This window comes from Centruroides vittatus, unplaced genomic scaffold, assembly GCF_030686945.1.
Source record: "Centruroides vittatus isolate TY-2023 unplaced genomic scaffold, ASM3068694v2 contig_3127, whole genome shotgun sequence".
NCBI lineage: Eukaryota > Metazoa > Arthropoda > Arachnida > Scorpiones > Buthidae > Centruroides > Centruroides vittatus.
This window is the reverse complement of record NW_027122015.1, coordinates 449452-476897: the sequence shown is the minus strand read 5'-3', so window position 1 is coordinate 476897 and position 27446 is coordinate 449452. Positions and strand designations below refer to the sequence as shown.

The 27446-nt window shown below is 31.5% G+C and overlaps 1 protein-coding gene and 1 long non-coding RNA gene across 4 annotated transcripts in view; one reads left to right on the top strand and one right to left on the bottom strand.

Annotated features, from left to right (window-relative positions):
• Gbeta13F (guanine nucleotide-binding protein subunit beta-1) overlaps positions 1-27446 on the top strand; it is a 118883-nt gene that overhangs the window by 53555 nt on the left and 37882 nt on the right. The window contains exons 1-2 of one of the 3 annotated variants that reach the window (XM_067267996.1): positions 7689-7851; positions 25570-25648. In XM_067267996.1, coding sequence (XP_067124097.1) covers positions 25592-25648 — 57 coding nt within the window. In that variant the 5' untranslated portion in view covers positions 7689-7851; positions 25570-25591. Of the gene's footprint in view, positions 1-7688; positions 8087-25569; positions 25649-27446 lie in introns of those variants that run through there. The other 2 variants (XM_067267995.1, XM_067267994.1) reach the window with 2 other exon arrangements.
• Positions 183-27446, bottom strand: LOC136973281 (uncharacterized). The gene is made up of 2 exons (XR_010880470.1): positions 27265-27446; positions 183-768 (listed from the first exon to the last, which is right to left on the bottom strand). It is a non-coding gene; the product is annotated as an uncharacterized lncRNA (long non-coding RNA).

Here is a 27446-nt window from a genome sequence, read left to right as displayed (position 1 = left end):
AGTAATTTCGTTTTTTTATTGCTAGAGGAATTAGATGTATTTTTACTAGCCAATTTCATTTTAAACCACATTTTCAATATATATTTTGACAGCTGACATTTTAAGGCTTATTTGTAAAAAATTTTGTTTGATTCTGTACAATTGTTTTTTTTTTTTTTTTTTTTTTTTTTTTCGGTGTCCCATCAAATATGGAAAATCAAAAGCATCATTTTCAGCATATTGTGCTTTTTTATTACCAAAAAATCAAAATGCTGTTCAAGCAAGAAAAAAATTGTGGTACATGTATGAAGAAGATATGTTGAGAGAAAGACAGTGCCAAAACTGGTTCACAAAATTTCATTCTGGCAATTTCAATATTGAAGATGCAGCACATTCTGGATGGCCAATTGAAGCCAATGAAAACAAAATAAAAGTACTGATTGAAGCAAACTGCTGAATAACAACATGTGAAATCACTAAGAGATTAAATTTGTTGAATTGAACTGTTCATGATTACTTGAAATGAATTGGTTTCGTTTCAAAGCTCGATATATGGGTTCCACATGTTCTTAAAGAGAGATGCTCTCTTTGGTTGGATTTTAGAGAAATTTTTTTTTTTTTGAGCTTTCAGCAGACAATTTTACAATTGATTCAAAAGTGTACTGCCATCGAGTAAACAAATTGAGTAATATCATCAAACAGAAAAGGCCAGAATTGATCAACAAAAAAGGTGTAGTGTTTTACCATGATGATACTAAATTTCACATAAGTTTGGTAACTTGTCAGAAACTGTTACAGCTTAGATGGGATGTGCTATCACACCAACCATATTTGCCAGATCAGGCACACTCAGATTATTACTTGTTCTGGTCTATACAAAATTTTTTTAAAACTGTAAGACATTTACTTGAAATGAAAATGTTAAAAATCACTTTGATCAGTTTTTTGTAAGCAAAGATCAAAACTTTTATGAATGTGGAATCATGCTACTACCAGAAACGATGACAACAGGTATTTGACCAAAATGGTCAATATATAATTCAATAAAATATTTATTATAAGAATATTGTGTTTTTTTTTCCACAAGAAAAAACGAAACTACTTTCCAAACAACCCAATAATAGTTTTTCAATTTCAACACTAAGAAAAGTAATAACAACAATTTATAGTTAGTTAAGGTTTTTAATTTGAATAATTTTATTAGTTATTTCAGGGTTTTTGGGAAAGAAAATTAACAACATGACATTTATGTTCTTTATCTGTTTAGTCATTTTTTGTTTTTGTCACACAAAATTTATTGACATTTGCATTCAATCAAAAAAATTTAATCATAAAGATTTTTATCTATAAATGATTTTTTTTAAATAATATGAAGCAGTGAAAAGAATGCAAAAGTATTACTTAACAAGATATGAAAAATATCAAAGTGGTTTGTTTTCATTTTACTGAAAGACTCACAACAGCATCAGAAACATTTATTTAAAATTCATTACATGTTTTGATTTATACTCCCAGGTCAGACTATTGAATAAATGAAATATTCAATAAATGATCAAGTTATTTTTACATAAAAAAATTAGTTAAAAAAACACTTACTGAATGAAAACAGACATCACTCAAAATATTTGTGGCGTTATAAAAAGTAGCACTTATATGTTTTTCTACAATCGCAGTCGTCGTGCATTTTCCACAAAATCTCTACAAATGACTATCTTAATGCACAAATATAATAGGTGTTCTGGGTGTAATCACAAAATTTATTACTAAAATAATTTTAACAATTATTCCCAAAAGTCTTTTTCAATTTGTTTTACCCACTGTGCGAATGCAACAGACGATAGAGGCAAGGGACTTATACTGATTGCTAACCTCATCCTTGGGAATTTAGTCACTATGGATTGTTTCATGGGAGCAAAGTGTGCGTGCTGCATGTGCGAGTTTTACAAAAACAATAATTCTGCCACTAGCTCGGTGAAAATTTTGTAATCTTCATCGATTGCGTCACATAAATGAAGCACTGAGTACTCAACTCATCAAAACGTGGGTACAGAAATTTGAAGAGACTGGTTCGATGATGAGCAAACCTCTGATGGGGCACCCAAGGTCATCAACAAGTGAGGAAAATATGGAAAGTGTACACTGGTCAGTTAGAGCAATTCCTACTCTCTCTGTTTGCAAAAGGGCAAAAATCTTCCTAAAAGTTCCCTACATCGCATAATGCGTAAAGACTTGTGTCTCCACCCCTACAAGATACAGTTGGTTCAAGAATTATTAAAGCCAACTGATGGTGCTGAGAGGCTTAATTAACCAAATGGTTAATCGATATCCAGACGAGGTGACATAAACTGGCCTCTATGTAGCCCCAATTTGACACCAATGGATTTTTTTCTTGAGGGGTTACCTTAAATCAAAGGTATACAGCAACAATCCTACCTCTTGGATCAATTGAAACAAAATATTCGAGAAGAAATGGCAGCAATCATGGAGTACATGTGCCGAGCAGTGCTCAGAAATTTTATCTCCTGTGTAGAAGTGTGCCAGCGAAATAACAGAACACATTTAGACGATATTATCTTTAAGAAATAAATTTCCAGAGACTGTACTTTATTACAAAAATTTTGCTTTTTTATTAAACTAATACATTATTTTAATATTATTTTTTATTTTTTTTATTTTGAAAAAGACTTTGGGACACCCTGTATTTTTTAACATTAAACTTCAAACTTTTCTTTTAAGTTTTTTCTGTTATAAATATAACTTGATCATTTATTAAGTATTCCAAGAGAGTATAAAAGCCAAAACTGTAATGATGTTTGAATAAACACTTCTGATGCTATTGTAAGTCTTTTGTTGAGCTTTTGGTGTTCTATGAAAAATGCATTGAAAAAAGCTGACACAAAATTGTTCACAGAAGAAACCCTACTATCATATTGTATTTGTGTAGAAGAAAAATATACACATATAGTAATTTTCATATAAAGGTAAAGATGTGCACAAAATTTCAAATAACAGATATTTATAATTGTAGTTCATCTCACATTTATGAGCATGTATAGATTTTACCTGTATTTTAAATTGTTAATGATATCTTATGACTAAAATATTTCATATTCATGTGCAACAATTTTCATTATAATTTCATCAACTATAATTAAATAATTATTTTGCATCATTATGTGTTGTTGTTATTTGCTTTGTATCTAGTTGAATTTATTATTATTTCGGTGATTGGCCATTCTAGAATAGCCAATCACCAAAATGTTATATATATATTAATTCATTGCTATACAAAAATAGCCTGTGTATGAAGAGAACTTTCTCTAATGCTCTTCAGTGTAAATATTGTAAGAGAAAATACAGGATAAAATTTCAGAAATTTTTGACAAAAAGCACAGGAGTTATTAAGCTTCAAATAGAGTGAACAAAATCATGCCCCCCCCACACACATACTAACATCCATACATACAGAAATTACCTCCAAATTTTTTTTGTATTTATTGACGTTTCAAGATATCCTGAAATGTAAAATCTGGAGGGTCATTTTTTGACAGGTGACCATACTTGCTCTCTGTTATAACAGCAAAGAAAGTAAAAAAGAAATGATGTGATTTTGTATCTTTTCTATTTCTCCTTTAGGAATCGCACAAATATAAATCATACGGTAATTTGTAAACTTTGTAATCAATCTATTAATTCAAAAATAAGTATACATTTTCCATCTTCCATTCAATTTTAAGAAGCTAATGAAAAGTAATGAACTAAAAAGTTAACTAAGGTAATTGAGTAACATTCTCCAAAAATGACAGGGCATGGTACCCCTGAATCTGCCTTGAGCAGCACCCATATTTTCAAAATCTTGGGATATGTTCTGAAATTTATACATTACAGTGATGCTGTTTTGAGGATTAAAAAATGATTGTTGCAGTAAGATAAATGCTCCAGATGTGATATAGAAATTTCTTGGGCATCCAGAATAAATGGATTTCAAATTCAAGTTTTATATTAACTCAGAACTGAAAAATTACTAAGGAGAGTTTAGTCTATTGATCTTAAAAAATATTGTGTTCATTAATATTTTCAGTAAAATGATGATAAACTTTATCAAATAATTTTGCTGGTACAACATGCAGAAATGTGAAATTTGATCATTTTTGATAAAATTGAAAATTCAGTCATGTATACCAGGGGTGGCCAACTTTTGTGTACATAAGATCTACTTTTTATCGTATAAATGTCTCGCGATCGACTTGTTGTCGTAGGCATAGTCTAAGTGGCGAGGGGGTGTGAAATACATACTATGTTTATACACTGTGCTTCAGTACGAGGTGCACTCCCGCGAGCTATGGGTAGATAAGGAAAATATATGTTCAAAACTATTTTTTATTTTTTAAATCACTTATTAAGTTTTCAAGATATAGGCTCATAAAGAAAATAAATTTCCAGACCCAACTTTTGATATTTGCAATTAGGAGTTCATTCCGTACAGGCGGCACCTAAAAAAATCGATTTTTCGACACTTTCAAGATAGATTTTTATTAACTTAAAATATAATTTAATTTTTTTTAATCAATTACAATGTATAAATTGTGGTACTATTTGTTCGTAAACTTGAAAAAGTGGTTATAAAACTGCACAGTACAGCTGATAATTTGATTATAAGATTTTACTTTTGCGATTTTTTTTTTTTTTTGGGCGAGGAAAATTTATCATGGAAGAATGATATATGACTTTTAGACTTATTTTTTGCTAATCTATCAATAACTCGGGGGAGTGCTCTTTGTACTGAAACACCCTGTATATCTACCTACGTAAAAAACAACGTAATTATTTAACGGGCCAAAATACTCACGTCCGGGGGAATTAAAACAACACAAGTAATTATTAACAATATTTATTAATTCAAATTAGCTACTGATAAAGACAGATTTAGAATTTATTTTATTACGTTACATTAATGGGAGGACTGAGTTTGCACATCTCTTACCAAGGAAACATAATTAGGTGTATATCCTGACAAAGATAATAATAATGATTCTTCAGTATGGAAATCAGTCCGGACAGAATGTTTAGTCTTCGTTAACTTTAAGTATGAAAATGCCAATTCACACAGGTAGGTAGTTCTGAAACAGGAATAAATATATTTGCTACATTTGGTGATACTGGGATATTTTTCTCAATTGACGTATTTCCAAAAATCCAAAAATATAGAGGTCTGTTGCCGAAAACGCTCACTTATCAAGTAAATAGATAGGTAAGAAAAGCCATAATTTAATTTAAAACATAAAGAACAGGTACTTACATTTTAAACAAATGAAAAATTGAAACTCAACGTTGTCACCATGGATAAACAATATTGATTAATAATAATAATAATGTTAATACTAAAGAAAAGAAGCTACCGCATAACAGTATCAAATATTCAAGCTAAATGGCTGTGTTTTCTACGAGTCCAGTTATAACTGCATGCATATTGTTGCTTTTGCGCGTTACGTTCACGCGTTGCGTTCAGTTACAAAGTGTAACACATTAAGTCAAGACATCGCGAGCGATCGACCAAAATTGGCATCGCGATCGACTTGTTTGGCCATCCCTGATGTATACAAATAACTAGTAAAAACTGGTTAACTTTAAACCCATAAAAGCAAAAACTAGAAGAAAAATGTAAAAAACTCAATTTAGTGAATATTTTTCTTCCATATTAAATGGAGAAGTTTGAATCATGCTGTATTCATATCAGGTGTACTGCTGTGTACATACCTTAGATTATCATTTAAATGAGTACCCTTTAAACAAAAATTATTTCACAAAATCAATGAAAAATACTATTTTGAATTGAGATGTCCCTTTAATATGTAGGAAAATGTTCACTAATGTGAGTACCATTTCTGTTGGTTTTTAATTTTTGTGATATTAGTTTATTTAATCGTTCTTGATGTTTTGGAAATTACTGATATTTTCTGTTTTGAGATAACTGCAAAATTCAAATTTTTTATTTTTATGCATATACTATCATAAAATCTTTGATAAGTAAGTTAAGGGAATTGTTTTATCCTAGGTTTTATGCAAGACTCATACAGATGTTTAGTAAAAAAAAGAAAAATTTCAATAATGTGCTTCAAATAATTGTTTCAATTTTATAATTAGAATGTCCATTATTCAACAGTCCTGTGTGCCATTCTTTGATCAGTTTGTTTTTCATTAACTTACATATTGGTTAATAAACATGATATAATAATTAGGTAAAATGTTAATGAACTTAATCTTTGAGAAATAGGAAATTTAGAACATATTAAATAATTTCTGTACAGTAGAGTCCCGTACAACGCACAAATAAAGCAAGCAACAACCCTTGAATTTTGTCGATCAGAGATATACTTTTTTTTTTCAACTATTAGGACAAGGTTTAAACTTTCATAAATCGTGATAATGCAGGTTTCAATAACATGATTTCCTATAATGCGAAACGAATCCCCCGTGTTGTACGGGACTCTACTGTACTAATATTTCTTTATTTTAGGAGACTATTTCTTACAAGTATTCTTATGAACTATCTTTCCTTTTAGAAAAAATATTTATTGTTCTCAAGAGTTAGGTTCACAGTCATACAAATCATTAAGAACAAATGAAATGTGTTTGCATTTTACTATGTAACACAAACTGAGTTAGAACATGATTAATTCAAAAGGTTCATTTACAATCACCAATTTTAAGGAAAAAGTTCATTGGTCAAACAGACCAATTTGGCTAAAGTTGAGATACTCAACTCCTAATGAATTGGTCAGACTATTAGTTGTCCAAAGGGACAAACTAATATTTAGTTCATATCTACTTTGTAGCAGTTTATATACCAGTGTGAAGCTAACTTTATTACAAAAAGAAAACAGTTGACTTGCATTGCATTACTTTTTCATTTCTTGCATTTTAAAAGTAAAGGCACTGAACTTTATTTAGTAAAATTTGATTTTTGTGATTCTCTAAAAAGTATTCATTTCAGTTCAATAGAATGGGATTATACTTTGGGATATTTTTTCTGCAAATTGGAAAGAAATTGAAATCCTCTTACTTTATAATTAAAATGCAATGTTGATACTATTGAATATTCAGTAAAATAATTTATTACATAAACAGTTCTTTTTTTACCCAAAATTCTTTAGATTTAAAAACTATATATACATATATACATTCAATGAAAATTATTTTTATATATAATTGATTTAACTTAAAATTATTATTTAAATTAATATGCATTAATATTAAATCATTTGTTTCCACTTGTAAATCAAATTTAGTATTATTATAATATAAGAAATTATATAGTTGTGTTCATTTTGTAAACGTGTTAATTACTTGAGATATATTTAGATGATGATTTATAATATAAACTCGAAAGCTTTTAGTTTTTTAAAACAATTATTGTGATATAAGTCTATTTTTAAACGTAATTAACAAATTGGAAAATAATCAAAGAATTGTTCTTAGATTAATTGTAGTTGTGATAAATCAAAATTAAAGGGTAAGAAGATAGTGTTTATAGTTGTATGTGTTAATGTTGGTGAAACATTCGACATATTATTTAGAAACGGGAAGTATTTTGAAACAAAAATACGCGAATAAAAAAAAGACGGAATTATTTGTAATGCACAAAAAACCAATAGCAGAAAGCATTTAGGAATCGATGATTGAAAATAGAGAAAATTGGGTTAGGGTTGCATTACCGTCCGTGCATTTATCCTGCGTGGAAGGACGAACGCGTTAGTCGAACGGAAGGGTGATCGTTCCATCGCGCCAGGTCCACACCCAGTTCTCTATCGATTGCCTGTGTGTGTACCGTTGCCTGGTGTCTGCAGTATTAACCACCATTACATTAACTCGGTATATTACCCCCATATATTAATCGAAAATACATATATATATTCGTTATCGATTAAAAAAAGGGATAAGCAAAAGACATCGTCAAACGTCGCGAAAATTCTAGGGTAAGAATATATTTCCATTAGGAAAGCTAGCAAATGCTAAGCACTCTCTAACAATGGCGGCTCTCGCTATCCGATGGAGATAGAGGAATTGTTGTAGCGAACCGAACTGAACTCGAGATCTTAAGTTGGAGGTGAGAAAAAAGCATTATTTCTACTCATAATACGTCGTTTAATGCTTTAATCTGTTTAAATGATAGCAATTTAAGTATATAACTATTCTAGTGTAGGTTATGGATGCTCTTAATTGTGGCCTCGATGATGGTTTTTACGTTCGGTTTTTTAACAGAATTCCGTTAATAATGCGGCTATCTTCTTTATATTTATCGTTTAGAATGATGGAAATTCGAATGATTCTATCCTTGTTTCGATTTATTCAGTTCATTTAAATCTAAGAACTAAACTACTACGACCTTATTATGTGTATATACTTGTATATTATATACATTTACTCCCGGAAATATCCACCCAATATTAATTAAGAGGATATAAGTTATTGTTAAATTTGATTATTGTCGAATTAATTCGTTAGGTGGGCATTCGCTGGAGTTGATAACAATCCTCCATATTTTTTGTATTAATCATTTATATAGAATTGATAAATATTTTATAATAATTAAAATTGATTATATATTTTTATATATATATAGTTATATTTTATTAAAATGGTTAATTTGAGAACATATTATGTTAGTGTAAATTAATGATGCTTTGAAATGTGGTAAAATTAATTTGACATTTCATTACTAATGCTAACTTTTGAGTTGAAAAACAAGAATTTAGTTATATTGTTTTGATTGTTTTATCAGGTTATTCAGAATAAATTACTTAGATTTCAGGAAAATATTAAATTTTTTATTTTAATCGAATCCATCCAATGAACAAAACGATATTACAAATACATCTCACTAACCTTGTATAGCTTTGCAGGTAATACTTAGAACATATCACTAACGTTTTCGACCCATTTCTAGGGTCTTCTTCAGGTGTTCTATAAATTTTTCTGGTTCAATTCTGATTTTTAAACTTTCCAGTCTCCAATGCTTTTGGAGATTTAAATTTTTTTTTTCTTTGAAAAATAAATTTGAAGATAGAAGCATTGGAGACTGGAAAGTTTAAAAATCAGAATTGAACCAGAAAAATTTTATGGAACACCTGAAGAAGACCCTAGAAATGGGTCGAAAATATTAGTGATACATTTTAAGTATTACCTGCAAAGCTATACAAGGTTAATGAGACGTATTTGTTTTTTATTTTATTTTTATCTTAAAAGTTTTATAGATTTAAAATGGCATATGCCTATATTCTTTGTTAGAATATTTTATTCTGTTATGAAATCATATAATCTAACAAAATTATATGATTGTTAGGATATATGATTATGATTTTTTGTTTAAAATACATGTATGCATCCAAGGAATGAACTAGTTTGTTTTTATTTATATTTATTTCTGATGACAGTAATACTATTAAATTTTAGTATTATAAATTGCATTTATTAATAGAAAATTTAAGTATCTTGTTATAAATTTCTGAATAAAAAAGATAATAAAGAAATAGTTATATATAATTTTACTTAAATTTACATAATATAGATGAAAACCATTAGAATTTCTTGCATTACTTTAAGAATATTCAGATATATATAATCATTAGTAGAATTACAACAACAAAAAATTAAATTTGATAGCATTAAGTTGCAGAAGCACTAAATTTTCAATAACAAAATTTATACCATTACAAAGAATTTGTTTTGTCTTAGTAAAGATTATATCTAAAAGGTTTGACTAATTAGGAGCAGTTATGATAATTGTATTAATTTGTTTGAAGCAGAGATGATCATTTTGGCTTTTTAAACACTATCTTCACACACAAAAAAAGGGATTGTGCAAGAAGTTGTATTAAACACTATCTTGCTGTTTCCTGTCTAGATTTGTTAGTTTACTTTTTTAATGATCATCAGACTAACTAATTTGATGATAATTGAAATAATAATTTATTATATAAAAACTTTTTAAAAAATATTTTTCAAAACTTTTACATTACTACAACATGCATCTGAAATATTACAAATGGGATTACTGATTTACATTATTTTCATAGATTTTGGGATTGGAGTGGAGGATGAGCCAATTTTACCTTATACATCACTACAATGCATTTATATAAACACACACACGTGTGTGTGTGTGTGTGTGTGTGTGTTTATATCTAAAATAACCCTTACAAATAATATTACTGATTAAATTTTACTTTTGATAATTTTTTTAAGGAGGCAGGAATGGTCATCTCACTGCAATGCATTTATACACATTCATGTAAAATATTCATGTCCAATTGATATTACTGGTTAAATTCTACATTTAGTTATATTTATCAGGTTTTTTTGGGGTGTGGCATCATTAAAATGCATTGTTATCAGACTTTGATATGTTCTCCAATGTTTGAAATTTGAGGATATGAAAAGCAAGTTAAATAAAAGCATTCAAAAATGATTTCATGCTCTAATTGTTTCAAATTCAAAAATTAATTTTAGTGATACATTGACCTTTCTGAAATTTCTTAAAAATGATGTTTATTGTTCACTAACTATATTGGTTTGTGTAAAGTTTTTTTTTTGATTTTAAATATTTTATTTTAGAAAATTTGCATACATTATATGTATGTATAAAAAAATTGTTTTGAAAAAAATTTAGTTAATGAAATTAAATTAATCTCCAATTTATTTTAAAGTAATCAATATGCAATATTTTTATTAAATTTTTTTCTATAAAGAGAACTGATCTTACGTTAACAAAATGGATGAAACTTGCAATTTGGAGCATTGAAAAAAAAATAAGCAAGCAAACCAGACTAAGATAGAATTACAGTGGTACCTTGACATACGAGTTTAATTCGTTCCGTAACCTTGCTCGTATCTCAAATTGCTCGTATCTCAAAGCAATTTTCCCCATTGAAATTAATTGAAATGCCATTAATCCGTTCCAGCTCCCAAAACACCACCTCAGTTGTTTTTGTTAAGTGTTTTTGAATAAGAAAAATGTATTTACAAGAAGAAACATTTATTTATAAATAACAAATACATATTCTATAAAAACATAATAAAAGAAAAAGTGAAGTGCTTACGGAAGCGCTTAATTTTCGTCACTGGTCTTCGCTTTTTTCGTCACGCTTTGCTCATTTTCACCTGCAGATCGTTTAAAAAAACTGTCCAAGGAGGTTTGTTTTTTCCTCTCTTTCAGGATATTGCGGAAATGAGTTAGGCAAGTTTCGTTGAACAACTCCGATGCACGACTAGTTGCAACTTTTTCGGGGTGATTTTTATCCACGAACTCTACAACTTTCTCCCACATTGCCAAGATCTCCTTTATATCTCTTGTAGAGATAAAAGGAGATCCTCCTCCATCTCTGGCTCCTCTTCAAAACTAATTTTTCGTTGAACCACCGTTTGCTGCTGCGAATGTAGATCGTGTAACTCCTCGGTTGTCAGCTCCTGAGACTGTTCCTCGACGAGTTCGTTCACATCTCTCTCATCCACCTCCAGACCCATGGATTTTCCCAGAGAAACAATCTCCTCTACCACTGACACTTCGGGTTCCAATCCCTCGAAGGCTCTTTCAACTACAGCCTCAGGCCACAGCTTCTTCCATGCAGAGGTTAAGGTCCTCGTTGTAACACCCAGCCAGGCCTGATCAATAATTTTTAGGCATATCACGATGTCAAAGTGGTCCTTCCAGAACTCTCGAAGGGTAAGGTTTGTGTTCTCCGTCACCTCAAAGCAGTGCCGAAAAATGTGCTTGGTGTACAACTTTTTAAAATTAGAAATCACCTGCTGATCCATGGGCTGCAGGATAGGAGTGGTGTTGGGTGGTAGGTAGAGAACCTTTATAAACTTGAACTCTTCGAGTAAATCATCTTCGAGATTTGGTGGGTGAGCAGGGGCATTGTCGAGGACAAGAAGGGCTTGCATGGGTAGGTTGTTTTCCTGTAGATATTTTTTAACAGAAGGGCCAAACACCAGGTTTATCCACTCCACAAAGAATTTCCTGGTGACCCACGCCTTCGGATTTGCCCTCCACATAACTTGCAGTTTTTCTTTTAAAATCTTATGTGACTTAAAGGCTCTGGGATTTTCCGAATGGTATACTAGCAGAGGCTTGATTTTGCAGTCGCCACTCGCATTGGCGCAAAGTGCTAGAGTTAATCTATCCTTCATGGGTTTGTGACCTGGCATCATCTTCTCCTCTGCCGTTATGTAAGTCCTATTCGGCATCCTTTTCCAGAAAAGCCCTGTCTCGTCACAGTTGAAGACTTGCTGGGGGATGTATCCTTTGGCTTCTATCAGTTCGGAAAACGTTTTGATGTAAGCCTCAGCTGCCTTCACATCCGAACTTGCTGCCTCACCATGCCTGACGACGGAGTGAATGCCGGTCCTTTTCTTAAAGTTGTCAAACCAGCCCCGACTGGCTTTAAACGAGTCTTCCGATTCCTCGTTTGTGGAAGTGTGTGGGATCTGCTTCAGCAAATCACCGTAAATCGCTCGTGCCTTCTCACATATGATGCTTTGTGTTAAGGTTCCTCCTTGAAGCTGCTTCTCTGTCACCCACACCATCAGTAGTTTTTCCATCTTTTCATGGAGAGAGGTCCGGAGCTTAGAAATTATTGTAACGCCCTTAGCTGGCGTTATACTCTTTATCAACTCCTTCTGTTTAAGCACAGTACATATCATTGATGTGCTACGCCCGTACATCCTCGCCAAGTCAATTACTCGCACACCTTGCTCATGTTTTTCTATGATTTCACGCTTTAACTCAATAGACATCATCTTCTTCTTCGGACCCATAGTTATAAAAATAAATGTGATAATGTTTTGTAAATGTACAAAAAGCAAAAAACGCGAACCCAACTTATCAAAAATGCTTCGAAAACGAGGGAAACAAGCACACAGACTGAGGTCTAGTCTGAAGTGGGAAAAACCGTTAGACGCTGCACACGACCCCAACATGCGTCCCGCATGTTGGGGTCGTGTGCAGCGGTGTAGTGTGCGATTCCTCGTATCTCAAATCTTGCTCTCATCTCAAAGCAAAATATCGCTCGCTCGGCGGCTCGTATCTCAAAACACTCGTATATTAGGGCACTCGTATATCGAGGTACCACTGTAGTTTTATATTTGAATTTGGCTTTTTGAGATTTATTCAATGTTAATACATTCCTCTTTTATCAGTTTCAAATACAAAATCTGATAAAACTGTTATTTATTGAAATTGACAATACTGATACAATATGAAAGTAAAACTACAAAATTTTATTGGCTACAGTTATACAAAATGCAGTTTTGTAAAGTACTTTTTTAGTAGCTTAGGAAACCGACTATAATTGTGGTCGGTAAAACTTCCGTTAACCTAACGGGTACTTTACGCGGATTCGAGATTAGTTTGCCAGGCCTGGGCTTTTAAGCATGCACCGAGAAATTAGTAATAATAACGATAAATATCAAGTCAGATCAAAAGTTCAAATATATTTAATTTCTAACTAGAATGTACTACGTACAAATATCAATAATTCAAACAAAATTTATTAACGAAAATCAACAAGTCAACCGGACAATAAACTTAGCTTCTTAGCTTAACTTAATATTAATTCCCCTTTGAAATTCGACAAATCAAATACTTAAAAACTATGAACAAAATCTCTTACTAATTAAACGTCTATCCGTCACTTCACTATACAAAGAACCTATTTCCTCAATCCTTTCGATATCGTCAATCGAACTCCTCTTTAACACCTTGGATCGTCCAATTATCAATCTGGACTTCTATCAGAAAATACTTCGCTTTCGAATTAACCTTGCTCTCAAAGTCGCCTCGATTTGGAATTCACCTCCCCTTCTTCGGTTAACGTAGGTGTTTTATACTGTGAGGTGACGTCACACTTGAGCTGGGTTACTCTCTTTATTTACATACTTAGTTGCTAACATTAACTTTCTTTTCTGGCAGCTTTAAGTTTCCGACAAGGCTTATAAACTGTTTACAAAATATTTATCATAATTTTCTGGGATGTTAAGACAGTTTATCAAGTATTTCTTTACTAGTGATTGTGGGGACTCCCCCCCTCTATTTTTTTTCTGCGGACTGTTACTTCCGCCGGGCAGCGCAAGTGCGCGAGATTTTTCCTACAGCGCTTATTTTTCCGTGAGTTGTTTTATATTCATTTTTTTCATTACTAACAAGAGAGTGGTGGGGAACCTTCGTCCTAAATAAACATAAACCCCAAACAAAAGATAATAAAACGGAAATAATAATAAAATAAAAATAACATTTGGACTCAGTTCCTTACAGTTTTACTAATATATTCATATACATGCAAAGATTTTTTTATGTGAATCAAAGTATGCTGAGCTAAACAGTATAAACAAATAAGATGTCAGTTCTTGGACTGAATAATAGGATAGTTAGGTTATTTTGAATTTGTTGCAAGTCATTTTTTTAATGTTGAGACATCAGTAACAGGTAATTAGTGTATTTGCATTTTATTTAAACCCTATGAAAATGCATATATAGTGTTGCCTCATATAACGTACTTAATTCGTTCCAGGTGCACGTCTGTTAAGTGAAACATTCGCTATATGAAACGCATTTTCCCATAGAAATACATGTTAAAACATCTAATTCATTCCGCAGCATAAAATAACCGTACTGTATCATTTTAAAAAAAATGAACATGGGGTGTGTTCTTTTATTCCTCTGCGTAACTCTGCGCAAGCGACATCTGTTTAAAAATTCCTGCGGAACGCATTCCTAAATTCCAGTGGGAGTGCGCGCCATCGAACGGCAAAACCGGCCGCTTGTAGCAGTAGTTTATGGTGGAACTACTGCAACATGGCATCCTCCATGGCTCAGATAGTTTTGTTTCCAGGTCCATTATGTGGTTTTTTGAATGAAAATTTAGAAATTGTGAAAGCATGAGTTAGCACACGCAGTGAGGTAAGTGTCTTTACAAATTTTTTTGAGGCTATTTTGAATGCTCTTTCAACAAATAATCCATTTTATGGTTAAATTTTACAATTGGGACCCTTTTTTTGCCTTTAAAAGCTCATATTTTAGAATTATAGATTCCTCCATCACGATACTATCGATAGTGCAGGCTCCGCCATCTTTCTTTCACTGTCATTCCTAAATGCCCACAAACAGCAGCCCACAAACAGCAGCGCGTAGTAGCGGAGGCACAGAGCAACCGCTATTAAAGAACGCACCCATGGAGCAGTCACCAATTATGCCGAAAAGTCCATTGTTCGCAGCCAGTCCATTGCCCGAGTCACATAACGGCCAAACAGAAAGTCCGTTGTTTGCAGCGTACGTTATACGAGGCACTACTGTACTCTTAAATGATTTTTATTGATATATTTATTGAATTTTATACTATTGCATTTATAGTACATATGAAACTGAGAATTACATGGGAATAATAGCTTGCTTTGATATTCAACAGATTTGCATTTTATTTTCTGTTGAAGCTTTTGAAATATTTCTAGTGTTAATATAGAGGGAAGTGTTAATATATTATTATTGAGGATTAGTATTTTCAATTATTCTTTAATAATCAAACTTTTAATAAAATTAAAATGTATAATGACTTTTTAGAAACTAAAACTTATATTTATTAGTGCTTATAGAGATTTGAACAGTTTTTAAAATTAATGTTCAAAAATCTATGTTAAACACTTCTGAGTACATCAAACCTTTACCATCCAGTAAATAACTTTTACAACATTCTGATGAAGGGACAACAGGTTCCAAAAGGATCTGGTGTACATTGGGTTGACTAAGTGTTCCATACACAAAAGGTTACAAGAACATCACTATTATGATATAATGAATAAAAAAACACACCATCTCCCTGTCCATTTACACTGCAGATCGGCATGCAAGCTAACCTAACCAGTGGCATAGCAAACATAACTGGCGCCCGGGGTACGATACTTTATTGGCGCCCCCCTCCCTTCTCTAGAAACACACAGTTTATAGTTTGTATTGGAGACCATTTGGGCGCCTTTCTGCGAGTGGCACCCGGGGGCATGATACACCCTCCTGCACCCCTCTCGCTACGCCACTGAACCTAACAGGCAGTTGCATTAACTTTAAGAATGGAAGAGCATCTGCGCTTGGCAATGCTTTTATGAAAAACCAGGCAATACCAACGTGAATTAGTTAATATTATTTTATAATGTTTTTGTCATGTACGAGGGCTATTTTTTAAATAAGGTCCGTTTGTGAATGAAAGTGAGAATAATGCGCAATCACGGCAGTATGCATGCGCTTCTGCTCCGAGCAAGCTTGGCGCGCGTTTTGACGCCATTTGCAGCCATATCGTCTGTCTGTATGCTGAGCTGTAGAAGTTTAAAATGTTTAAGAAAATTGAGTCTCCCGCCGACTGTGAGATACGATCTGTTATTCGATTCTTGAATGCAAGAAACTTGGCAGCAGCGGAAATTCACCGTCAGATTTGTGAAGTTTACGGTGATAATGCTATGAGTGACAGTAAAGTTCGAAAATGGGTAAGAATGTTCAAGGATGGGCGAGTTAATGTGCATGATGAGCCACGCCCTGGCCGACCTTCTCTGATTTCTGAAGATTTGATTCATGATGTGGATAACAAAATTCGAGAGGACCGACGATTCACGATTTCAACGTTATCAATTGAATTTCCACAGATTTCAAGATCAGTTTTGTATACCATTGTTTCGGAGAAACTGAATTATCGAAAATTGTTTTCTCGGTGCGTTCCAAGACTGCTTTCTGACGATCACAAAACAAAAAGATTAAACAGTGCTTTATCGTTTTGACTCGATACGATCATCCACACAGTCCAGACCTTGCACCCAGTGATTTTCACTTGTTTCGATACTTAAAGGAGTTCCTTGGTGGTCAACATTTCAACGACGAAGAAGTGAAAACTGCAGTCGTGGATTGGGCTTCTTGACAGGCGGCAGATTTCTTTGAAGTCGGAATTCAAAAAATTGTTGAGCGGTATGACAAATGTTTAAACAAAATGGAAATTATGTAGAAAAGTAGATAAAAGTATGTAGAATATGGAAAAAAATATATTTTAACGATGTTTACAGTATTTTTCTTCTTATTAAAAAACGGACCTTATTTAAAAAATAACCTTGTATTGCATCTGTTTTAATTTCATACATATAAAAGGCCACCAAATCTTTATGTATACAATTTTATATTTTAAATGTTTGTATTTTTGTACCAATTATTTAAAATTTTGAAATTTGTTCTGTACATTCCACAAGATCTGCATTGGTTCTTGACCTGATGCAGATCTTGTGCAAGATTGAAAATGTTTGTCAAATTTTTACAATAAAATTATTTACTGGATGGTAGAGATTTTGTTTGGTGTACTGTACTTAGTCATCCAGAAGAAGGTAATTTTATTAAATACAGTGGAACCTTGGTATACGTCTGCTTTAGAATACGTCCTGTTTGGACGAAACAAATTTTGCTCGGTATACGACTTAATTCAATTATATGCGCCATCTATGAACAAGTAGCACTATCGGTGTACTAGACCAGACTAGATGTTTGCGGTGCCACGGTTTATAACTTTGTTAAATTTCTTCTGATTTTAATTTGTAAGTAAAATTTTATTATTTTTATTAATCATGAATTGCAAAAAGGCAAATGAAAGGCAACAGAAAACTAAAAAAATGACTAGAATCACAATGGAACTGAAAGAAGAGATTGTTGAGAAATATGAAGGTGGCATGTGTGTCCAGATATAACTCTTGCATACGGTATTCCAAGAATGACAATATCGACAATTGTGAAAAATAAAGACATTATTAAATCTGCTAACGTTGCGAAAGGGATTAAATCAATTTCTAAATAGATTATTAGTATTAAGGAGAGTTTGATTAGATTTTGATTTAATGATTTAAATAATATAATACAATATACTGTAATAACTTTAAAAATCTATAATAAAATTTATTTTTTTATTAATGTGCTCAAACAGTGTTTAAATTATTTTACAACCCCATTAATATACCATATCAAGAGGGGTTTTTTTACATAAGAACGGATTAATTATTTTTACATTACTTCTTATGGGAAAGGTTAGTTTGGTATACATCCTATTCTGTATAAGTCCAAACATCAGGAACGGATTAAGGTCATATACCAAGGTTCCACTGTACTTCTTTTAAAGTATCATAATTTTTTGCATATAGTCTGCAACAATATGTTCATAGATCATTTTTGGAAAATCACGTCATATAATAAACCATAACTCAATTTGGAAATCAAACAGAAAAGCTGGATTATTTTTTGGGGCTTTTAGCCCACAAGTAATCTAGCTTTAATAAGCTAATTATTAAGTTATGAAATTTAGATTATTTTCAGGCCAAATCCCCCAATTTAATTAAATGATTATAAACTATTGTTTTTTAAAATTAGAGCAAATATTTTATTTTTCATTAAATTATAGATATATTTATTTCAAAAAATTAATTTTTTCTTCTTTAATTTATTCAAACTTATGCCAAAATTTAAAAATTTTAATTGATTATAAAGTAAAACTTTGAATTTGTTGATATCAAAATAACTAAGTATCATGTAATTCAAAGTGAAGTGTAGTTCCCTGCCAAAAGAATAGGATTTTGCATATATTTCAGTTCATATAATTCGAAATATGCATACAGATGAAATTCAAAGTTATTATCTTATCCAGTGACTTGCAAAAATATTATTTAATTCGAAATCTCTCATTATATTACTTGTTAATAAGGAAAGTTTCTCTACCTGAGTGGTATTTTTAGTTTTGGTTTTACCAATTATACATTTTTGATTTATTGGACATCCATTTAACATCATTCAGACATTGTACAGCATTGTCAGTGAAGAAAGGCTTTTTATTTTGTTTTATAGACGAAATTATTAAAATAACAGTCTTCTAATCAGAAATACTGGAGTGAGAAATGAACTGTCACAAACAATACTGGTAAAGTATTGAACTAAAGAAAACGAAATTATTTGGCATCTAATTTTTTTGGACATTTTTCACTTTTCACAAAAATCTGTTGTTTCAATAATTCAAAAATTGATTAAATACCCACATGTATTTATGACAGAATGTGTACTTATAACTTTATTCATTAATAGAGCTAGTTTTCATCAGATTACATGAAACCCATTTGAAAACATACATGTTACATGTAAAGAGGCATTTTCTTCAATTTTCACTGTGGAAAAGGTGTTAGATTATCATCCTCACATAAATGCTTATATAACATTTGCAATAGACAAAATATCAAAAAAAGTATATAAACTACTGTATATTTCTGCAGATAAGGCGAGGTATAAATTTTTGTCAAAGTTTTATAGTTTTAGCATATATCTGTCCTATAAGACAACTGCCAAACTATCAACGGCCTATGAATTTAGTTTAGATCAGCGATCATCATCTGGATAATAATACTGTATAGTGTATACAGAATTATGTCCTATTTGTAGTTTTTCGAATGAACAAATTTATTTTCTTGCATCTGGCAGCACTGCCTTGCAATTGTTGCAAACATTCACACTGATTCAGGCATTTGGGTAATGACTATTGACCTTGACTATTCATAGAAACATTATATGAGCTATTCTATTTTGTGGACATACCTTACTCTCTACTAGTAAATAATTATGGTTGTCCACTTTTTTTATAATGGTTTTAATTTAAATTTCAATCTAATTTTTTTTGTATCTGTCCAATAAGATGACCCCAGATTTTGGGGGCCTTTTTTATGATTTAACTATTGTCTTATCTGCGGAAATATAAGTTACGGTATATAAAAACAAATGAAACAAACTATATTGAATTACTTTGTTAATTAATAAAAAAATGAATACAGTAGAGCGTCGTTTATCCAAATCAATTGGGGACTGGGGTTGTTCGGATAATTGATTATGTATGAAAAAATATGTTAACCTATCCTATGTCGAAATTTTTTTCGTTGCATGTTAATTACGCATTGAATTTTTGTTGATGTTAAGCCTAACGTAAATTTTTTAAAATAATAATTGTGGCTGTTGTATTGTTAAAAATTATTTCTTTATTTTGTACAAACAAAAAAATTATATTTTGGAAGTTAATCTAGTATCAAAAACGTTTGATTCAGCACGACACAGTCTGACTGGAACGCTTTTGGTTAACCAACGTTTCGGTTGATCGGCTTTTGGATAAATGATGCTCTACTGTATGTGCAAGTGACATTTTAATCATTATCTTTTTTTCTGTAATAAAGTTTGCTGTTAAATTTTTTTTATGGTTTATTTTAGTATTTCCTATCAAAAGCTGCAATTTTCTAACTTTTTGCTAAAATGATGCTGTAAGTATTATGAAATTATGGAAAATGGTGTGTTCAATGTTTTATTTTCAGAAGTCCTTCCATTAGTGCCAAGAGAGGCAGTACTCATTACAAGGCATGACATTCCTATCAATTTCAAACATTAGTGTGTAGATTCATATGTTATTTTCAGGTTTTGCTTTGAATTCAGTTGGTTATATTTTCATTAAATACAAGCTGACTGACATTTTTTCTGAAATAGCTTAATATTAACACATTTGTAACTGAATGGAGAGATTATATAAGATAATGTCATAATTTTATTCGAGAATTACAAAAAAATTTGAATTGAAAAAGTGGATAATTTGAAGTCTTTTCCTCCCCTTGAGCTTTAAAATAATGAGGTTTTTCTGTAATTAAATTAATAATCATACTATCAACAAGAAAAAACTTTTTTATACTTTGGCATTAAAATAAGTGATTCCTCTAGAAGAAAATCCTGCTTATTTCAAAAATCACTATAGACACATCTTTTTATGATAAATTTACAAATGTTATTTGTATAGACACATACAGAATATGGATGTAGTATTGTTCTTTTATTTACACCATTTTGAACATTGGCATATAAATTAGGATTGGAATCCACATTTTTATTCCAGGAATCCATATTATCAAAAGTCTTGCACCAAAACGCTATTGTTTACAAGTTGACCTTCACTAACTTTATACTGTGACATATACAGTACATTGCTAAACACCTTAAATGTTAAAGACATGCAAATATTTAAACTCTTTAAATATGAGATAAGATAAAATTACCTTAATTCTCAAGATTATATCAGGTGAAGGAAAACTTATTTGAGTGGTTTTACTATACAGTCAAACCTGTTTTTATGCGGGGGATAGGGACCGCATTAAAAAAAACGCATTAAAAAAATCTCACGAAACTTCACGAATGGCTGTAAATAATAGTTTTCGCGACACAATTAAAAAATATTTTTTTATGCGGTCAACAGGGACCGCATAAAAAAAGTCTCACATAGAAAATAACTCAAAACCGTACGAAATAGAATTTATTGACAACAGATGTCAGCACTTGACTGCATCGTCTGGTCTATCGTCTGTTTTACATATTTTTGTCCAGGTGGTGTTTTGTTGACTTAAAAAAGTAAATTATTTCATTTTTCGCATATTCATGCAATAATATTACTATAATAAGTGCATTTATGCTATAATAAGTTTATTTAGCTATAATAAGTCAACGTAAGACATGACGAATCCGACGAATCATGACGAGACTAGTCACCAACTATACCGCACAAATTAAAAATTCGTATTAAAAAAATCGCACAAATAAAAATCGCACATAAAAACAGGTTTGACTGTATAAATTCTCCTTGGAGCCTGAGGGGTAAAAACAATTTTGTTTCTAGGTATATAGAAAGAAGAAATTTTCAGAACTTAGGCTGTGTTTACATTGTTGACGACAATGACAAAAAATAGATGTTTTTATCATTCATCTTGTCTATAAAATGTTTGCACTAGTTGTTATCGTTGGTCTTTCATCTTAGTTTGTTCATCATTTCAAAATTAGCCAAGATTCAACATTTGTTGTCATTGTAATGGAATTGGCCAATCAACTTAAAACTTCCCACAATTATTTGAACAAGATGTAGGAACCACTAATATCTTGTGTCGAAGAAAGAGATCCTACAAAGCTTAAATGGTTTAAAGTATTTGGAGACACACAAATAATTTTTAAAATGTTTTTGATATTTTTTAATCATATTTCCTGGACAAAAGCATAGAAATTACCTTGTTTTACTTTCAATATGAATGGCTATGATTACCATGGACGTTCTGATATTTTCCGTAACAAAAGTAATAAATTTCTCTGTTGAAATCCAAGAATTAACATTTTACACTACATTTACAATTTTAAAACAGATGAGTCTGGTCTAAAAGTGCAAAAGATGCAGAATAATGCTCAGTCTAATGTACTGTACAGCAGTGATTCTCAAAGTGGGGGTCGTGAAAAATATTTGGGGGGGTCGCTGAAAAATTGATGCCAAATCAATTTTTTTTTCAAATATTTTATAAATTTACTATAGATTCATGTTTAGAAATAGTAGAAATAAAAAATATATAAAATAATTTTTACTTAAATAAATTGCACATATAAATAATAAAAACAATATAAATATTTAAATACGAGCCTAAATGTAATATTCATAAATTTGTGCACTATTGGGGAATCCCCCGAGTTCCACTCTCCACCTAAACTATGATAGAACAGCGTTGTCATTTGGAACGATGTTCGCTAGCAGCGTTGCGTCTGTAGGAAAGTCGACTTAGGTAGAGTGTTGATTATCCGAAAACCGATCAACCGAAAGCGTTTCAGTCGGCAAATTTGAATTTCCACTAGTGCTGTAGTGCTGCAATATTTGGCTATGTCTTGGGATACTCCGATGTTATTTTAGTTGATATGCGTTTTTAGCTGGCAGCCTGGCGTGACCATGAGAGGATACTTAAGGATGCGCCAGTATTTGAACGAGACTTTTTCCCATCGAGAATGGTAAGTTATGCTTGTTTTTCTGAGGACTGTGTTGTGCTGAATCGGACCATTTTGAGACTAGATAAACTTCCGAAATATAATGTTTTTTGTTTTTATATTTTTCAATACATTTATTTTGTTTGTGAAAAATAAACAAATAATTTTTTAAAAAATTTCGTTAGTCTTAACATTGACAAAAATTCAACGCAAAGCGACATGCAACGGAGAGAAATTTCAACATGGAATAGATTAATTAAACAAAAGAAATTAACTCGTCCTGAATTTAAATTAACCCCCCTCCTTCCGGGATGTTTTTCTACACATACTCATTCTTCAGGGGTCCTTTGAAATTTTTAAGTGCAAAAGGGGGTCGCGGACAAAAAAGTTTGAGAAACACTGCTGTACAGTATAATGCATGTGCTCTAAGACGAAAACTAATGAACCATGTGAACGCTTTGGCAATGAACAAAAATGACAAAAGACAAACTGTTGTTATAATTTAGGATCTGTGGTCATTGTCATTGGCAGTGTGAATGTAGCCTTAGAGTTAAATTTACATAAACTTAATTTACAAATATTATTTGGATATTTATTTTCTACTAACAAGAATCAAATCAACAATAGCTTTAAATCATTTTGCATTATATAATATGGCTTTTATTCATTAATATTTATTTGTATCTTAACTTTTGTTAAGATACAAATAAATATTAATGAGTAAAAATTTGTTATAAAAAACAAATAATAAAATGGAAATAGAATGAAATAAAAGAACAAATTAAAAGATATGCCACTCGTCTTTTTGGTTGTTAATAAATCAATGAAGGCAGATTCCTACTTCAGCCAACTACAGTGACTATATTGGATGTTTCAAATAGCAGAAATTACTGTAGTATTGCCTGATTATCACCATAATTTAATTATAAAACCATAAATTACTTTTCTATGCACAGAAAGCTAGAACTTCTTTAAATAAGTTTTACAAAACCTTTCACTCTTTTTCTAGCAACTTCTTTAATTGATTAGATAAGAGAAAAAAATCTTTCAGCTAATTTGAATGGCCGCCTTCAGGTTCTACATCATTGGAACATCAGTTAACACACATTTTTATGACATCATTGTTTTTTACAAAAAATTTGGAAAACCCAGCCTAATCCTAGCAATGCTAGTATTTTGACTATAAGGGAAGTTGCATATAATGTATTACGAGATAGATAAATTTTATCCAAAGCATGAGCAATCTTGTACAAAATGGGCAAAATTGCAAATCAATGCAAGACTGTGAAAGTTTTTTTCTTTTTTTTAAAGGACTCTCAATAAACTTTAAGGAAAGATGGGCTTACAAAAACACCATAAAATTCCATACCTGATAGCTAAAAATGTAACTAACTTATCAATATGATTTTTAAAAGTAAGTTAATCATCAAAAATTATGCTGAAATTGCTAAAATAATTAACACAATTAATAGGAACAGAATCAAAGTAAAAAGCAGGTAAAGGAGGATTTTGGATCAGAACAAAATATATAACCAAAGTTTTTTTGCATGTCAATTTTCGGATTTTGATTGGTCTGACAAAACTATTAATCTGATAAGACATTGGTACTAAGTATGTTGGAATCTATAGTTGACATGTATTTATAATGTCTTCATATAAATCAGATATTTATTATTTACACTTGATATTTTCATTACTGATTCTTATAATCTTAAATTTTAAGAAACAATTATAGTTTTGTTAAATGTAATTGAAATTTTTAGTTTGAAATATGAAAGTTGATCTTACATAATATATGAGGGTGGTTTTTTAACCTCCAATGGTCCATTAAAAAAAAAGAATTGTAAATAACAAAATGAATTTATTACCAAAAATTAGGTACAAACATGGTTACTTTTCGACATGATCACTGTGAAGATTGAGGCATTTGTCATATCTGGACGAGTTTTCCATCCCCAAGCCAATGTTAGGGCCCATCTCAGGTCATTGGTGGCAGCATTCTTCATAGAATGTTGCTGCCAATGACTTGAGATGAGCCCTAACATTGTTTTGAAGATCGTCATTATTCTTGAACCTCTGCCTTCCTAGCCACGTGTTCAGTTCAAGGAAGAGGTGGAAGTCACTCAGCGCTAAATCAAGGCTATATGCTGGTTGTTTAAAGGTGGTGAAGACTTCCACCTTTCAGACTTCTGTCCAGCTTGGAACTTTTTAATGTGTGAAGACTTTCACCTTTTTTTCTGAACTGAAAACATAGCTAGGAGAACAGAGATTCGAGACTAATGATGATCTTCAAAACGGTGTTGTTAAGGCCATCTAATTCACTGGTGGCAACATTTTATGAAGAGGGGATGGAAAAGCTGGTCCACAGATGTGACAAATGCCTCAATCTTCACAGTGATTATGTTGAAAAGTAACCATGTTTGTACCTAACTTTCGGTAATAAATTCATTTTGCTATTTACACTTGTCTTTTTTTTTTTTTTTAATGGACCATTGGAGGTTGGAAAAAAAACAGCCTAGTATAAGTATAAACATCCATTTACTTGATTTTTAGGTTAATGCCAAATGCTTTTTGGATTATTTGATATATTTACTTTGTTTGTATTTGAATGTAAGTTTTTGTACATTGTGCATTTTTTAAATACATTTATTGAAATTTTAATTATTTTAATAAAACTGCTTTTATTATTATTTGATTTCACTTTTAACAATATTTTATTACAGATTTGCATATTAATATATCAAAATGAATGAATTAGATACACTAAGGCAAGAAGCAGAAACTTTGAAGAATGCAATCAGAGTAAGTTGCTAATTTTTTAAATCATTGTGTGCTTGTAAAAGAATTTCTCCTCTTATTAGTAGCTTTTACATATGCATTTAATTGTTTGATTTATGATGAGCCACACAGGTGCACATGCAAAAGTGTTCATGTGAAGTGAAGTTAAATGTGGAATGCAGTTAGCTATTGGGCTGTTTGGAAAGTAATTTCATTTTTTTACCACCAGAGGGATTAGTTCTTTTTTTACCCGCCAATTTCATTCTAAATTGTATTGTCATATATTTTGACAGCTGACATTTCAAGGTTTATTTGTAAAAAAATTTTTTTTTGCCCCATTAAGTATGGAAAACCAAAAAGTAGCATTTTCAGCATATTTTGCTTTTTCATTACTGAAAAAGTAAGAATGCTGTTCAAGCAAGGAAAAAATTGTGTAACATGTATGGAGATGATGTGTTGACAGATAAACATTGCGAAAAGTTCACTGAGTTCAGCGTTATATCCACATTTGCTTGTCGCAAGTACTTTCGACGAACCTTACTGTCGTCGTCTTCAGGCGAGTGCATAAATTTGCCGAAAAACTTAAAAAGAACAAAATTCGATGCAGAATAGAATGCATAAAGCTTTACCAAAGCCATTTACGAACGTAAAGGCAAAAATTACTTTAGGGAAATAGGTACCACCCTTTGTGTTCTGCAGCTTAGCAAGAAGTGACGTTGTGCAAGTTGCACAACTTCACTTCTTGTCGTACCGACATTTAAGAGATGGAAACTGCGAAAAACCTCATTTACAACTTGCTGAAACTAAAGAAACAGTGGCACAAGCAACTTGCACAACTTCACTTCTTGCCAAGCTGCAGAACGCAAAGGGTGGTACCTATTTCCCTAAAGTAATTTTTACTTTACGTTCGTAATGGCTTTGGTAAAGCTTTATGCGTTCTATTCTGCATCGGATTTGTTCTTTTTAAGTTTTTCGGCAAATTTATGCACTCGCCTGAAGACGACGACAGTAAGGTTCGTCGAAAGTACTTGCGACAAGCAAATGTGGATATAACGCTTAACTCAGTGAACTTTTCGCAACTTTTATACGGTGTTTGGCGTGAATATTGTCGTACCGACATGTGTTGACAGAATGACAATGCCAAAACTGGTTTGCAAAATTTTGTTGCAGCAATTTTGATATTGAAGATGCACCACGTTTTGGAGTTGAAGCTGATGAAAACAAAATAAAGGTATTGATTGTTGAAGCAAATTACCAAATATCAACAAAGAAATTGCTGAGATTAAATTTGAAGTCAATTTTAACTGGCGACAAAAAGTGGATTATAACAATGTTGAACGCAAGTGATCATGGAATAGAAGAGATGAGCCAGCTCAAAGCACTTCAAAAGCTGATATTCATGAAAAACAGTGATGCTCTCTATTTGGTGGGATTTTAAAGAAATTGTGTTTTTTTTTTTTTCCTCTATCTTCAGCCAGACAATTCTACAATTGATTCAGAAGTATACTGTTATTGACTGGACAAATTGAGTGATACCATCAAACAGAAAAGGCCAGAATTGATCAACAGTAAAGGTGTAGTGATTCTTCATGATAATGCCAGACCTCACACAAGTTTGGTAACTTGTCAGAAACTGTTACAACTTAGATGGGATGTGCTATCACACCAACCATATTCACCAGATCTGGCACCCTTGGATTATTACTTGTTCCAGTCTTTACAAAATTTTTTAAATGGTAAAACATTTACTTCAAATGAGTATGTGAAAAATCACTTGGATCAGTTTTTTGTAAGCAAAGATTAAAACTTTTATGAGCATGGA